This window comes from Thamnophis elegans, chromosome 6 (genome assembly GCF_009769535.1).
Source record: "Thamnophis elegans isolate rThaEle1 chromosome 6, rThaEle1.pri, whole genome shotgun sequence".
Classification (NCBI taxonomy): domain Eukaryota; kingdom Metazoa; phylum Chordata; class Lepidosauria; order Squamata; family Colubridae; genus Thamnophis; species Thamnophis elegans.
In genome coordinates, this window is record NC_045546.1 from 6,297,084 (window position 1) to 6,312,390 (window position 15,307).

At 46.6% G+C, this 15,307-nt stretch overlaps 1 protein-coding gene across 1 annotated transcript in view; it reads right to left on the reverse strand.

The window, feature by feature from the left end:
• DLG2 (discs large MAGUK scaffold protein 2) overlaps positions 1–15,307 on the reverse strand; it is a 415,458-nt gene that overhangs the window by 200,061 nt on the left and 200,090 nt on the right. Inside the window, exon 4 of the mRNA XM_032219707.1 lies at positions 12,672–12,796. Coding sequence (XP_032075598.1) covers positions 12,672–12,796 — 125 coding nt within the window. The remainder of the gene's footprint in view (positions 1–12,671; positions 12,797–15,307) is intronic.

Here is a 15,307-nt window from a genome sequence, read left to right on the forward strand (position 1 = left end):
CATATCACCCCCCAAGAATCCGGGTCCTCATTTTATCGACCTTGGAAGGATGGAAGGCTGAGTCAACCTTGAGCCTGTCAGGATCGAACTCCTGGCAGTGGGTAAATCCTGCATTCTAACCACTGCGCCACCACAGCTCCTCCCTCCTTCTTCCCACTCTCCCTCCCTTATTTTCATTTTTTCCCACCTCAAGCACCAAGTCCAAGAATGGTTTCCAAGTCAAAACAAAATTCATTGCATTCCTTTCTTTAATCAAAGAAACCAGTTTAGCCATGTCTACTAACTCCAACAACTTTTGTAGCCAGACATACTATTACGTAAAAATAAAAAGTCAAAGCTTTATGTTATTACCTTATTCTACTGCACCAATAGGAACTGGAAATCAGTGCTTTTTTTCTCTTCTATTCCCCATTATCTTTCATTTTATTCTTTGTCCCCTTTCCTCCTCTATTTTCCCATCATCTTCATTTTTTTTTTACAGATAGTCCTCGATTTACAACCGCAATTGGACCCGACTGTCGGAATTAAGAATCCAGATTGTAAATACTCCCAGGTAGGTTCATCTTGACTTCAAATGGTTGCTAATTGATCACTTATAAGCCGAGGACCACCTGTATCATCATCATCATCATCATCATCATCATCTCCTTTTAATGACCCCATAGTCCCCTGCGGCAGTGGTGGGTTGCTCCTACCATCTCTATCGGTATGCTGCTCGTGATCTGTTCGTGTATGCGCTGGATGTGCGCTGTGCATGTGCTGGACATGTGCTGTGCACACATCCACACTCCTCCAACCCTGCGACGCCCAGCTGCTTGTTGGAGGTCGCACAGGTGCCACACGCTATGTGCGTGTGTGCAATTGGCCTGTTGCTTTAAAAACAGATATGGAACGCGGGAGGGCAGGTGGGCCAAACGAGCCACCGTACTGGTATGGTGGCAGCTGCTTCCGATTAATATTGGTATGGCCGTATTGGGCCGTACTGGCTGGAACCCACCATTGCCTTGCAGGGTGGAGCCTGGGCAACTGAATGGAGTGTTTACTGGCCAGATGCCCTTCCTGACACCAATGCGGAGTTATATTCAGCAGATATATTCTTATCGTGCCCAGAGAGAGAAATATCTGCCTCTACCTAGGATCGAACTCACAGCCTCCTGATTGTCAGGCGAGAGTGCTACCTCTAGGCTACCGCACCACTCCAAGGACCACCTGTATGGCAGCTAAAATTTCTAGCCTTGCACAGCCAATCTGTTGGCTTCTGTTAAAAACCTGGTTGTCCAATGGGATCGCTTTATTTGCTCTGTACTGTACATTTATTAAATAGGCTGCTAAATAGTATAGTTATCTGGGTGGTTCACAAACATAAAATAACACACTTTTGTTTAAGTTATGCCACAAGACAGCAAACTACAGAAGGAACATTCCCTGCAGGACAGGAAATGTAATAATTAAAAAAACAGGCACATGCTATTTTTATACCTAGTTAAATATAAGCTATAGCTGAACAGAAGGCGAAATAAACACTCTTAGCATTCATAACAATTTGCTTGGAAAACCTCAAACCGGAGCAGTTACAAAATGCTGTGCAATCTGTGTGCTGTATGAAAAACATTAAAGTGCTTTGCACCGAATAAACGGCGCGGGATTGGAAATATATCTCGGCAGACTTTATTGAGGCGGAGGGAAGAGCACTGCAAGTTCCCACAAAATTTTATTTCCCTTTTCAGAGGGGAATACAATTTGATAATCACACATACCACGCACACACTGTCTGAAGGCAAACTTTAACTGATAAAAAACAAAACCAAAATCCAGTTTTGCTCTGTGATTCTCTATTAAGCTAAGCACTAAAGCCAGCAGTACAGGTGTAGCAAGCTTGCTGAAGGTGTGGTTCCTCTTTGGTTTAATCTCTCTCTCTCTTCTCATCTCTCCTCTATCTCATCTCATCTCATCTCTCTCTCTCTCCCTCCCTCCCTCCTTCTCTCTCTCTCTCTCTCTCTGTTATATATACATATATATATGTTGTATTTGTGCTGATAAATAAATAAAGGGAGACTAGTATAGATCTATTTCAAGCTATTTAGCTCTCATCAGCTAGCCATGGAATGGAAGTAGTGATCTTCCTCCCATATTTGGGCATACCGGGAGTTGTAAATCAATATCTCTCTCTCTCTCTCTCTCTCTCTCTCTCTCTCTCTCTCTCTCTCTCTCCCTCTCCCTCTCCCTCTCCCTCTCCATCTCCATCTATCTATCTATCATCTATCTATCTATCTATCTATCTATCTATCTATCTATCTATCTATCTATCTATCTATCTATCTATCTATCTATCTATCTTTATCAGCACAAATACAACACAAATGTAACAAAGGCAACAGTAAAAATATTGGGTTTCTGTTTGGATGGTCTCTTGTGACGAGCCGATAGACAGAGAAAGGAAGCAGTAGGCCTCCTCCCATATTTGGGCATACCAGGGGTTGTGACACTAAATACATACCTATTTCCCTGGCTCAGCTGATAAAGGAGGAGAATCTTGTGGCTTAGTGGTTAACACATCTGCCTAATATGTAATAAGCCCAGGTTCGAATCCCAGTAAGGGTATGGCTAGCTGATGAGAACTAAATAGCTTGAAATAGATCTATACTAGTCTCCCTTTATTTATTTATCAGCACAAATACAACACACACACACACACACACACACACAGACATCACTCTCTGTCTCTCTCTCTCATCTCTCCTTTATCTCATCTATATGTCTCTTTCTCTATCCCACCCCCTCTCTGTCTGTCTTCTATATCCGTCTCGGTCTCGGTCTCTCTTTCATCTCTCCTTTATCTCATCTATATGCCTCTGTCTCTATCCCTCTCTCTCTCTCTCTCATACACCCATCCTCTCTCTCTTCTATGCAGTGGTGGGTTCCAGCTCCGGTTGCAACCAGGATGCTGCATCGGGGCCGGGCATCCACCATGTGCACGCGCGCAGCACGTAGATGTGTACCCACTACCTGCGACACTCCAGCTACTTGGCGGATCATCACGCAGGCGCTGTACCCTCTGTGCTCAAATGCCCCGGTTCGGCTCAAATAGAGGTAAGGAGAGCGGGCAGGCAGGTGGGCCCTCCGGAGCACCTTACTCCCAGCAGGCACCGGTACGCCTGTACTGGAGCGTATCGGTCGTATCCCACCACTGCTTCTATGTCTCTCTCTCTCTCTTCTCTCTCTCTCTCTCTCTCTCTCTTATCTCTCCTTTATCTCATCTATATCTATCTTTCTCTGTGTTCCACTTACTCTCTCTCACACACCTACATCTCTCCTCTATCTCCTCTGTATCTCTCTCTCTCTCTCTCTCTCTCCTATATCTGTCTCTGTCTCTCTCATCTCTCCCTTATCTCATCAATATATGTCTCTCTCTCTCTGGTTCATTCTCTCTCACACACCCACATCTATCTCCTCTATATCTTTCTCTCTCTCTGTCTCTCCTCTCTCCTTTATCTCATCTATATCCGTCTCTGTGTCCCATTCTCTCTTTCACACACAATCTATCTCCTTTATATCTTTCTCTCTCTCTCTCTCTCATCTCTCCTTTATCTCATCTATATCTGTCTCTCTCTCTCTCTCTGTCCCATTCTCTCTCATCCACCCACCCACATCTATCTCCTCTCTCTCTCTATATATATATATATAGATAGATAGATAGATAGATAGATAGATATGGATATAGATATATAGATATATAGATATCTGTCTCTCATCTCTCCTTTATCTCATCTATATCCGTCTCTCTCTGTGTCCCATTCTCTCTTTCACACACACAATCTATCTCTTTTATATCTTTCTCTGTGTGTGTGTGTCTCTGCCTCTCATCTCTCCTTTCTCATCTATATCTGTCTCTCTCTCTGTCCCATTCTCTCTCACACCCACACCCATATCTCTCCTCTATCTCCTCTATATCTTTCTCTCTCTCTCTTCTATATCTGCCTCTCTCTCTGTCTCTGTCTCATCTCTCCTTTATCTCATCTACATCTGTCTCTGTCTCTCTGCCCCACTCTCTCTCTCCCACACACCCACATCTCTCTTCTATCTCCTCTATATCTTTCTCTCTCTCTCTTCTATACCTGCCTCTGTCTGTCTTTTCTCTCCCCCCCCCTCTCTCTGCAAAGACTAAGAAACACATTTGTCACAACTCTGGGATGTCTAACAGTCATCCTGTGACTGTGGGGAATCTTGTGATGGTTGTAAGTGCGAGAACAGGTTATAAGTGACTTTTTTCAGTGACGTCGTCACTTCAAGCCATCACTAAATGAAAGTTGCAAGTCAAGGACTACCTGGAAAATAGCAATAGCACTTAGACTTATATACCACTTCACAGTGCTTTATAGCCCTCTTTAAATGGATTACAGAGTCAGCCTCTTACACCCAACAAGCTGTGTTCCTCACTTTACCAACCTCAGAAGGATGGAAGGCTGAGTCAACCTTGAGCTGCTCAGGATTGAACTCCTGGCTATCGGCAGAGTTTATCTGCCATTCTGCATTCTAGTGTGCCACCACGGCTCCTTCCTTCCTTCCTTCCTTCCTTCCTTCCTTCCTTCCTTCCTTCCTTCCTTCCTTCCTTCCCTTCCTTCCCTTCCTTCCTTTCCTTCCTTCCCAATAGCACTTAGACTTATACACCACTTCATAGTATTTTTACAGCCCCCTCTAAGCAATTTACAGAATCAGCCTCTCGTCCACAACAATCTGGGTCCTCATTTTACCCACCTTGGAAGGTTGGAAGGCTGAGTCAACCTTGAGCCAATGAAGATCGAACTGCTAAACTACTGGCAGTCAGCAGAAGTAGCCTGCAGTACTGCATTCTAACCACTGTGCCACTCTTATGTTTCTTTATCACAGCGGTTTCATGCACTATGTGCTAAATAATCAAATAGCACCCATAATAGAGGGGGTGTGGTGGCTCAGTGGCTAAGACACTGAGTTTGTTGATCAGAAAGGTCGGCAGTTCGGCGGTTCGAATCCCTAGTGCCACGTAATGGAGTGAGCTCCCGTTACTTGTCCCAGTTTCTGCCAACCTAGCAGTTCGAAAGCATGTAAAAATGTAAGTAGAAAAATAGGAACCATCTTTGGTGGGAAGGTAACAGCATTCCGTGAGCCTTTGGCGTTTAGTCATGCCGGCCACATGACCACGGAGACCCCTTCGGACAGCGCTGGCTCTTCGGCTTTGAAACGGAGATGAGCACCGCCCCCTAGAGCTGGGAACAACTAGCACATATGTGCGAGGGGAACCTTTACCTTTACTTTATCCATAATAGTCAGGCTTGATTACACTTGGGATTCTTTAAAGCTTTCCAGAAAAATCAATGCTATCTAAATCTCAGAAACTTAAGTGGTTATGGATTTGGACACCAAAGAACTCCCAATTGAGCAGCCATTTGTCCATCATTTCAGGCTCTGTCTTGAAGCCATGTACTACTTGTTCCACTTGAATCCCTGGGAGTCAACCTCATTATGAGAAAACCTGTCAGATTCTAGTCTTGCAAGTACTTTGAAGGCTAAACCAAAATAGATAATAACCTGCTAGTAGGAAGCCCAGCAATCACAAACCCTCAAAGTATGAGTAGTAATAATAGGAGGAAAAGAGAAATGTATTGTTGCAGTCATTGTGTACATGATTTATCACTTGCTGCTTGTATGGACACTGAGAGCTTATGCGATGGAGACAATTTCTTTCTGTGCTGAATCACACTTGGTCAATAAAGAATCTCTATTCCTGTTCCTATTCCTGTCCTGTCTCCTGTCCTGTTCTACTCTACTGTTTGCTACTCTCTTCTGTTCTGTTCCGTTCTGTTCCATTCCATTCTATTATCCTATTCCTATTCCTATTCCTGTCCTGTCTCCTATCCTGTTCTACTCTACTGTACGCTACTCTGTTCTGTTCTGTTCCGTTCCGTTCCATTCTATTATTCTATTCTATTCTATTCTATTCTATTCTATTCTGTTCTGTTCTGTTCTGTTCCATTCTATTATCCCATTCCTATTCCTATTCCTATTCCTGTCCTGTCTCCTATCCTGTTCTACTCTACTGTACGCTACTCTGTTCTGTTCCGTTCCATTCCATTCTATTATTCTATTCTATTCTATTCTGTTCTGTTCTATTCCTATTCCTATTCCTGTCTGTCTCCTGTCCTGTTCTACTCTACTATACACTGTTCTGTTCTGTTCTATTATTCTATTCTATTCTATTCTATCCTATTCCTATTCCTATTCCTATTCCTATTCCTTTCTACTCTACTCTAATTCTAATTCTAATTCTAATTCTAATAATTCTACCCTACCCTTTCCTACTTTTTTCCAGGAATATTAAAAAGTTAGAGGCATGTCTTTGAGAAGTATGCTATTGGACAAATAGGCATACAAGTGGCCCTCAACTTACAACCATTCATTTAGTGACCGCTGAAAGTTACGACAACACTAAAAAGTGACATGACTAGTTTTCACCCCATTATGATCATTCCTCGAGCCTCCAGGAGGGCGAAAATGGCCTCCCCAGGCTCCAGAGGCGTCCTGAGGCCAGAAACAGGCCCATTTCCAGTCTTCCAGAGACTCCGGGAGGCCCATTTTTTACCGTCGCCGTCTCTGCGCAGGCCCTGAACTTACTTGGCAGGCCACGTAGAGACTCACGGGAGGGGCGTGTTGGGATGGGCGTGGCCAGCCAGGAGTGGGATTTGGGGGTTTGCCAAACCGTGTCGAATTTTCGCTAGAGGATCGCCCAAACCTGGGCGAAACCGTAACAGCCCACCCCTGTCTATAGATATTGTTGATGTCTATGTGTCCATCTATGGCTAATTTGTCAGCGTGCCAGGCTTCTAGAAACTTTCTAGCATTTTTTGACTTGGCTTGGTCTCGGATGGCCACATTTTCTCAATTGAAAAGATGGTCCGCCCATGAGTTCTGAAATGAAAGGGTCTTTTCATCATGTCTTCTGGCTTGGTGTTCACGGATGAGTTCTGAGAGCAAACCCCACTCTTTCGTAGTAGCACTGATGATGTTCACTACTTCGAGTAAGGAAAGTCGTTTTGCGAAGCTTCTTCTCCGATAACATTGTACTGCAAACTAGGGCACACAAAACTTTTGCCAGACCAATTCTCGAATACACTGGAATCCGCACTGTGTATCGGACATTAATACGATTGAGCGAGTCCAGAAATATTTCACGAGAAGAGTCCTCCACTCCTCTGCTCACAACACAATACCTTACGCCACCAGGCTCGAAATTTTGAGGTTGGATAACCTAGAACTACACCAACTAAAGTCTGACCTAAGTGTAGTATACAAAATTGCCTGCTACAACATCGTACCTGTCAATGACTTCTTCAGCTTCAACCGCAATAATACTCGGGCAATCGAGACAAACTCAAGGTAAACTGCTCCAAACTCGATTGCAGAAAATACGACTTCAGCAACAGAGTGGTCAACGCCTGGAATGCCCTACCCGACTTCGTTGTTAGCCTCAAACCCCCACAGTTTCAACCTCAAACTGTCTACCATGGACCTCGCCCCATTTGTAACAGGTCTGTAAAGGGGGCGTGCATAAGCGCACCAGCGTGCCTACTGTCCCTGTCCTACTGTCCCCATTTATTCGAACTCATTTCCTGTGTTCATGTTCCATGTTTATACTTATACCTGTTATCTCGCACATTTGACAAACTAAATAAATAAAATAAAACAAGCCAGCTCAGTAATGAAAGCAGTACAAGAAAACAAGCAAGCTCAGAGAGCACCAAGGACCCCCGCATTTCAACCCTGAGCTACAAATATTCTCCTTTATCAATGCTGATTTTTTTCCGTCAATGCTCCACTTCTTTCCTGGACGATTAAACGATAATATAAAATTCCAAGTTAGAAAAAGTTTTTAATCGGTGAAATGATACAGCAGGAAGCAAGGATCTGGATTCACCACCCATTCTGCCAGAGCCGGCAAGCAGTAAACAAGAAATATCATGTATTAAGCTCACCAGAAGACGACGAAGGGAAGGCATAAAATATCTTTCTGTTTTATTCTCCCTGCATCTAACAGAACGACAAAAGCCTTAACAGAACTTACTCCTTTGCTCCAGATATATATCAGGTGCTCTCTGAATTCTGGACCTTCTGAATTGTTCCAGAACTGCTAAGCAATGCAAGGTTGCAATACGGATCCCGAGCAGATGCAACAAAATGCGAATGTTTCAAATGAGATTAAAAAGGTGAACCCAGAAGAAGGGAAGGCGCCTTCTCAGTTACCTGTCAAATCGGAGTTTCGGAAAAAGTCACTCCGGTTAAAAAGTCAAAGCAGCAGCTTCTCAATCCAGCCAGAAAACTGGTTGCAACACATTCTCCTCTTCCAAATTGCTATGTTGCAAGCAGCTTTCATCTTTCTCTCCCTTAGCTTTCTGGATTGGATTTTGTCCTTGACATAAATAACGCCAGCAAATCAAAGAGTCACAACAAACCCCCGGGCCAAAATTCCACCCATTTCTTCTTCTTCTTTTTCTTCTGAATGGAGAGACGTCATCGCACGAAGGAGCAGAAGAGATGCCTCCCTTGGCCAGAGGTGGGAAAACTCACTCGGCACGATCTTGTTCAAACTTGTTGAAGGAACACAAGCGAGGGCAGCAAATCCGAATGAGAGTGCCTTAAAAAAATGGGTTGTTTTGCACTGAAGCCTGAGAGCAATCGGCGATGGTTAATAAGAGCACAAAGAACGCATAGAAATCTAGACTGATAGAGTCAGAAGAGACCTTGGAGGTCATGAGCCGAGGTGGCACAGTGGTTAAATGCAGCACTGCAGGCTACTTCAGCTGACTGCTATCTGCAGTTCGGCTGTTCAAATCTCACCGGCTCAGGGTTGAATCAACCTTCCATCCTTCCGAGGTGGGTGAAATGAGGACCCAGACTGTGGGGGCGATATGCTGACTCTGTAAACCGCTTAGAGAGGGCTGAAAGCTCTATGAAGCGGTATATAAGTCTAACTGCTATTGCTATTCTAGTCCAACCCCTGACCTGAGCAGGAGACCCTATACCCGTGATGTGGAAACCTATGACACGCATGCCACAGATGGCACATAGAACCCTCTTGGTGGGCACACCAGCCATCACTCCAGCCCAGCTCCACTGCGCATGTGCATGCCTCCCGCGGGCCAGCTGGTCTCCAGGTCTCTGTCTCGCATGCGGTGCACGGATGCGCTGGGCGCATGCGCAGGGGAGCGCTCACATTATGTGTTGGGACTTTGTGCAGCATTCCCGTGGCCCGTTATGGCTTCCAGGTTGGTGCAGGAGGCCTTCCAGGCCAAAAACAGGGCATGGGGTACCATGCAAGCCTTCCCCTGCCCCATTTTGGGCCTGGAAAGCTTCGTGCACCAACCTAGAAGCAAAAAATGGGTGAGGGGGAGTGGGGCGCATATGCAGGGGGGTGCAGGGGGTTGTGCATGCATGCACAGGGGCCAGGATGCACATGGGGAGGTCATGCGTGCATGCATGGGGGCGCGGTGGGTTTGGGCATGCGCAAGCATTGCATTATGGGTGCGGTCGCATGCGTATGCACGCACTTTTGGCACGTGACGACAAAAAGGTTAGCCATCCCTGCCCTGTACCATTTCAGATAAATGGCTGACCAGTCTCTTTTTGAAAGCCTTCAACAGCAAGCTGTTCCACAGATTAATTGTTCTCAGGAAGTTTCTCCTTAACTCCAGGTTCTAATAAAGGAGGATATTTGTAGCTTGGGGTTGAAATGAGGGATCCTTGGTGCTCTCTACGCTTCCTTGTTCTCTTGCAGACATTTCATTACCTGCCCTAGGTAACATCATCAGTGCTAGGTTAGCCCTCAGCCACAATAGGGATTGCTCAACAAGCCCCTTCGTTGCATCAGCCAAACTTCAACCAAACATAGCTCAGGCAAACGGCTAGGATTTGTACAGAGCCCCACGGGAATCTGACAACAGCCAACAGAATACATATTCTTCCACAGGAACAGGAAGCTCAAGTGCAAAGCCCAGAGAGAGTATCAATACCCACCCCCACTCTCAACTCCATGCGGTCAGCTGCCCAGAATCACACGTGCTGTGCGGGCCCTGAACTTACTTGGCAGGCCACGTAGAGACTCCCGGGAGGGGCGTGTTGGGATGGGCGTGGCCAGCCAGGAGTGGGATTTGGGGGTTTGCCGAACCATGCAGAATTTTCGCTAGAGGATCGCCCGAACCTGGCCGAAACCAGAACAGCCCACCCCTGTCTATAGATATTGTTGATGTCTATGTGTCCATCTATGGCTAATTTGTCAGCGTGCCAGGCTTCTAGAAACAAATCCCAGAGAGAGTATCAATACCCACCCCCACTCTCAACTCCATGCGGTCAGCTGCCCAGAATCACACGTGCTTGGTGGTTCTGATTCATCCATAAAGTCGGTGAACCCTAACCCTAACCCTAACCCTGTGCGATCTAACGGGTCTGTGGGAGGTAATTGGCAGCAGGCGGTCTCTCAAGTACCCAGGTCCAATACCATGAAGGGCTTTATAAGTTACGACTAGCACTTTGAAGCGTATCCGGAGACCGATCGGTAACCAGTGCAGCTCGCGGAGGATAGAATCCTGGACCAGGAAAGGAAGATGGGCCTCAAATAATTTTAAGAACCAGCAAACAAACAAATCTCAGCACAGGAACTTGTGGCTTTTTATCAGGCTCACCAGCAGCTAATGCAGCCCTGGTAGGATCTAGGGAGAGAGCTATCAATTAGGCTGATTGATGGACCTACTGTGCTCAGCAGTTCCCTGCTTCATCAATCTGTTGGCCGTTCAAGCTCTAACGTGGATTTCCCCCCCCTCCCAATTTATGGTTTCTAAAATCCTCCAACAGCACCGCTGACAAGCATCGGTAAGATTGTAAATCCACGAACGCTACTTTGCAACACGGGGACAAGTCCGAGTTTCTCTTTAGCCGGCAACGTAGATTATACAGAGGAAAAATAGGATGAGAAATGTGTCTGCTTTTCTCACCAGCTTGTAATACACAGCTGATTGCATAAAACAGGGGTGTCAAACACAATTTCATTGAGGGCCGCATCAGGGCTGTGTTTGACCTCGGGGGGACTGGGGTGGGTGTGGCCAGATGGGTGTGGCCAGCTTGACATCACTTGTGTTGGGGGGCACCTGTGGCGGACTCAGCTCTCTGCCGGCAAAAATGGGTTCCTGAGCTCCATTTTTGGCTGCGACAGCCTCCTGCAACCCTCTACCGGGGTAAATAGAGCTTGGGGACTACACATGGCCCTCCCAAGCTCTGTTTTTGCTGGCAGAGGCACAGGGGTGGGATTCTACTGGTTCAAACCAGTTTGAGCGAACTGGTAGCTCCGACTATCAGCTGGGGGCGAACCAATGATAGGTTCCGGGTGGTACACCCCGGTAAGGGCATACCAGTGGCAGTTGGGAGCAGCGGCCACTGTACTGGAACGGTGTTTTGTTGGGCCCACCGACCTGCCTGCGTTCCTTACCTCTTTTTAAGCCAACCAGATTAATTACACGCGCCCGCACAGCGTATGCCACCTGTATGATGTCCGCCGAGCAGCTGGAACATCGCAGGGTGGTGACATATGCATGCGTGGTGGACTCCCGGCCCCGTTGCAGCATACCCATTGCAATGGGATCTGGAACCCACCACTGGAACGAACCGGTTCGCTCTGACTTTCAGCTGGGCCCACCTGCCTGCCCCTCTGCCATGCTCACCTATATTCCCTTTTCTGAAGCCCAGCTGATAGGTGTGGTAGAGTGGATTTCCGCGCCTCAGCTGTTTTCCTCGCCAGCAGTTATGCGGACGGTGATTTCTCTGTAAACTACGCACACACGCAGTGCACGTCAGGCGTGTGCGCTTGGCGAACTGGTTATTAAACTGGTAGGATCCCACCCCTGCAGAGGCACCATGGGCTGGTCTTTTGCTATTTCCAGGACAGCCCCATGGGCCAGAACTAAACACCCCGTAGACTAGATCTGGCCCACAGGCCTTGAGTTTGACACCCCGGCACAAAACAAGATGGAAAACACAAAAATCAATCTGTTTGATCCAGCTGTCACTAAGAATTGTTTCATGATTCTTGGATACAATCTCTTAGAAAAGAGGTCTCCAACCCCTGATCCAAGGACTGGCACTGGTCCATGGCATGCCAGAAATTGGGCCGGGCAAACAAGGGAAGCCCCATCCGTGGGATGCAGGCAGGCATCCCTGCCTCCTTCCTCCAAGAGCCGGCTTGGGAGACAGACAGCCTCCCCCACCGCTGCACCCTTCCCTTGCCTTCCACGCGGAACCTCTGCTGGCCGGGCACCTCCTATTCCGCTTTGCATTCCCCGCTGCCGGGGCTCTCGAAGGAAGGAGGCAGGGATGCCGGCCCGAGGCTCGCTTCCTTACCGCTCGAGGTGAAATGAGAGGCTTTACCCCCGAGTCAACCCTTGTTCCTTAGCTGTTCCCTTATCCTGGCATCTCTGCGCATGTGCACACTGGAAACAGGCTCCAGCTGTTCTTCAGAGCCTTCCCCAGACTCCAGGACTGGCCCATGTTCCTCCCCAACCTCCTCACTGTCCGAATCTGCTGCCAGCTCCGCTGGCAGGTCACAACAGGTACAGTGTCAGATTCTATGTTTAGAAAATAAAAGAGCAAATTACCTGAGTCTTCCATCCTCTGCGGCAGCTCCTCCTGGTATTATCTTAGTAATAAATATTCCGGGATCATCCCCGATATGTGGGTTATCTGTTCCTCCAGCGATACTGAACCCCAGGCCAGAATTGCCCTACAGAAAAGAGAAAGAGGGAGGAAAATAAATAACAATATAACTGTCAGAGAAAGGGTATCCTTGACTATGCAAGTGTAACAGAATAACATAAGGGACCTTGCAAATCTTCTAGTTCAGGAGTGTCAAACTCAAGGACTGGGGGCCGGATCCAGCCCGTGAGGTACTTAGATTTGGCCCATGGGGCCACCCTGGACTGGCCCGCGGTGCCTCTGTCTGCAAAAACGGGCTCCCAAGCTCCGTTTTCGGCTGCCACAGCCTCCTGCAACCTTGTGCCAATGAAAATGGAGCTCAGGAGGCCCTTCCGAACTCCATTTTCAGGAGGCCGTGGCAGACGAAAATAAACTCGGGAGCCTGTTTTCACTGGCAGAGCACGCGGGCCACCACAGGTGCCTCTGACAGGAGTGACATCGAACTGGCCACGCCCACACTGGACCCTCCACACACACACACACTCCCGAGGTCAAACACAACTCTGATGCGGTGCTCAATGACATCGAGTTTGACACCCCTATTCTAGTCCAACCCGCTGCTTAAGCAGGAGACCCTATACCATTCTGGACAAATACCAGCCATTCCACTAATTAACTGTTTTAATTGACAGGAAATTTCCCCTAGAATGTTCTAGGAGGGATCTTTCTTTGACAAGCTTTCACCCACTACCGTATTTTTCAGAGTATAAGACGCACCAAGGTTTTGAAGAGGCAAATTAAAAAAAAAAAGTTTTAGCACTCTGCAGACCTCCCAAAAACGGCCCATTTTTTGTGAAAATGGGCCCATCCCCCCAAAAAAAGGCATGTATAGCTTTTAGGAGGCTTGTAGTGTGTTCCTGGGGGGGGGGCACAAAAATGAGCAAAAAACGGCCCATTTTTTTTGTGAAAACGAGCCCGTTTTTTATTTTTAAAAAAGGGCATTAGGAAGCTTATAGAGTGCTCCTGGGGACTGGGGAGGGGGGAAAATTGAGCAAAAGAACTTTTTTTGCTCATTTCTGCCTTCCCCAGTCCCCAGGGATTCTCTGAAAGCCTCCTACAAGCTATGCACTGCCATTTTGGTGAAGGGGGCGGGGTTTCGTGAGGCAAAAGATGCTGTATTCAGTGTATAAGACTCACCCAGATTTTCACCCTCTTTTTTGAGGGAAAAAGGTGCATCTTATACTTTGAAAAATACGGTACCTGCTCCCAGTGGGGCGGTATAATAATTTAAAATACAAATAACAAAGTTTTTGGCCCTTTAGACCAGGGGTGTCAAACTGGATTTCTTGGAGGGCCGGATCAGCATTGTAGTTCTCCTCCATGGGCCGACTAGCACGAAGAGGTGGGGGGGAGATAGGACGGATGCCTCCTGCAGCATCCTGCCAGGCAAAATAGGGCATGGGGGGACACGCACCCCCAACCCCATTTTGGCTACCAGAGGTACCATGAACTGCTCCTTTGCTATTTCCAGAGCGGCCCTGCGGACCAGATTTAAGCACTCCGTGGCCTGGATCCGGCCCGCGGGCCTTGATTTCCCCCCCACAAGTTTATTTTTTAATACATCTTTACACATACAAAGTGTTGACCAGATAGATGTTGCCTTTTACATCCTCTCCTTTACTTAATCCATTTTACATCGTAGATTGGTTTTCACGTTCAGCCAAATTATTTTCTTCCATTATTTTCCATTTTTTTATATTCGTTTTTTTCCTAATACATAAACAATATCTTCAATTGCCCCTACAAAAATTGCACCAAATGATCTTTTCATATTTCTCTATTGGTCTATTTTACTATAAACAGTATATATCCTCTAGTTACGTTTTGACATAGAGAGCATTTCTTTCAGTTTTTTTTCTACAATTAACAATATACTATGCGTTCTTTATTTCTTAATTAGTTGCATAACAAGACCAAGCATGCTACTATTCCCTTTAATCTACTAATACTACACTTTCCCCCCTTCTTCCTCTTTTATCCATTTTCTCTTGGGCTTGATTTTGACACCCCTGCTTTAGATCAAAGTTTGAAGGAATATCACTTGGAATACTGCATTCAGTTTTGGTCGCCACGATGTAGAAAAGATGTGGAGACCCTAGAAAGAGTGCAGAGAAGAGCAACAAAGAGGATTAGGGGACTGGAGGCTAAAACATATGAGGAACGGTTGCAGGAACTGGGTATGTCTAGTTTAATGAAAAGAAGGACTAGGGGAGACATGATAGCAGTCTTCCAATATCTCAGGGGTTGCCACAAAGAAGAGGGAGTCAAACTATTCTCCAAAGCACCTGAGAGTAGAACAAGAAGCAATGGGTAGAAACTAATCAAGGAGAGAAGCAACTTAAAACTGAGGAGAAATTTCCTGACAGTTACAACAATTAATCAGTGGAACAGAAGTTGCCTCCAGAAGTTGTGAATGCCCCAACACTGGAAGTCTTTAAGAAGATGTTGGATAGCCATTTGTCTGAAATGGTATAGGGTTTCCTGCCTAGGCAGGGGGTTGGACTAGAAGACCTCCAAGGTCCCTTCCCATTCTTCTATT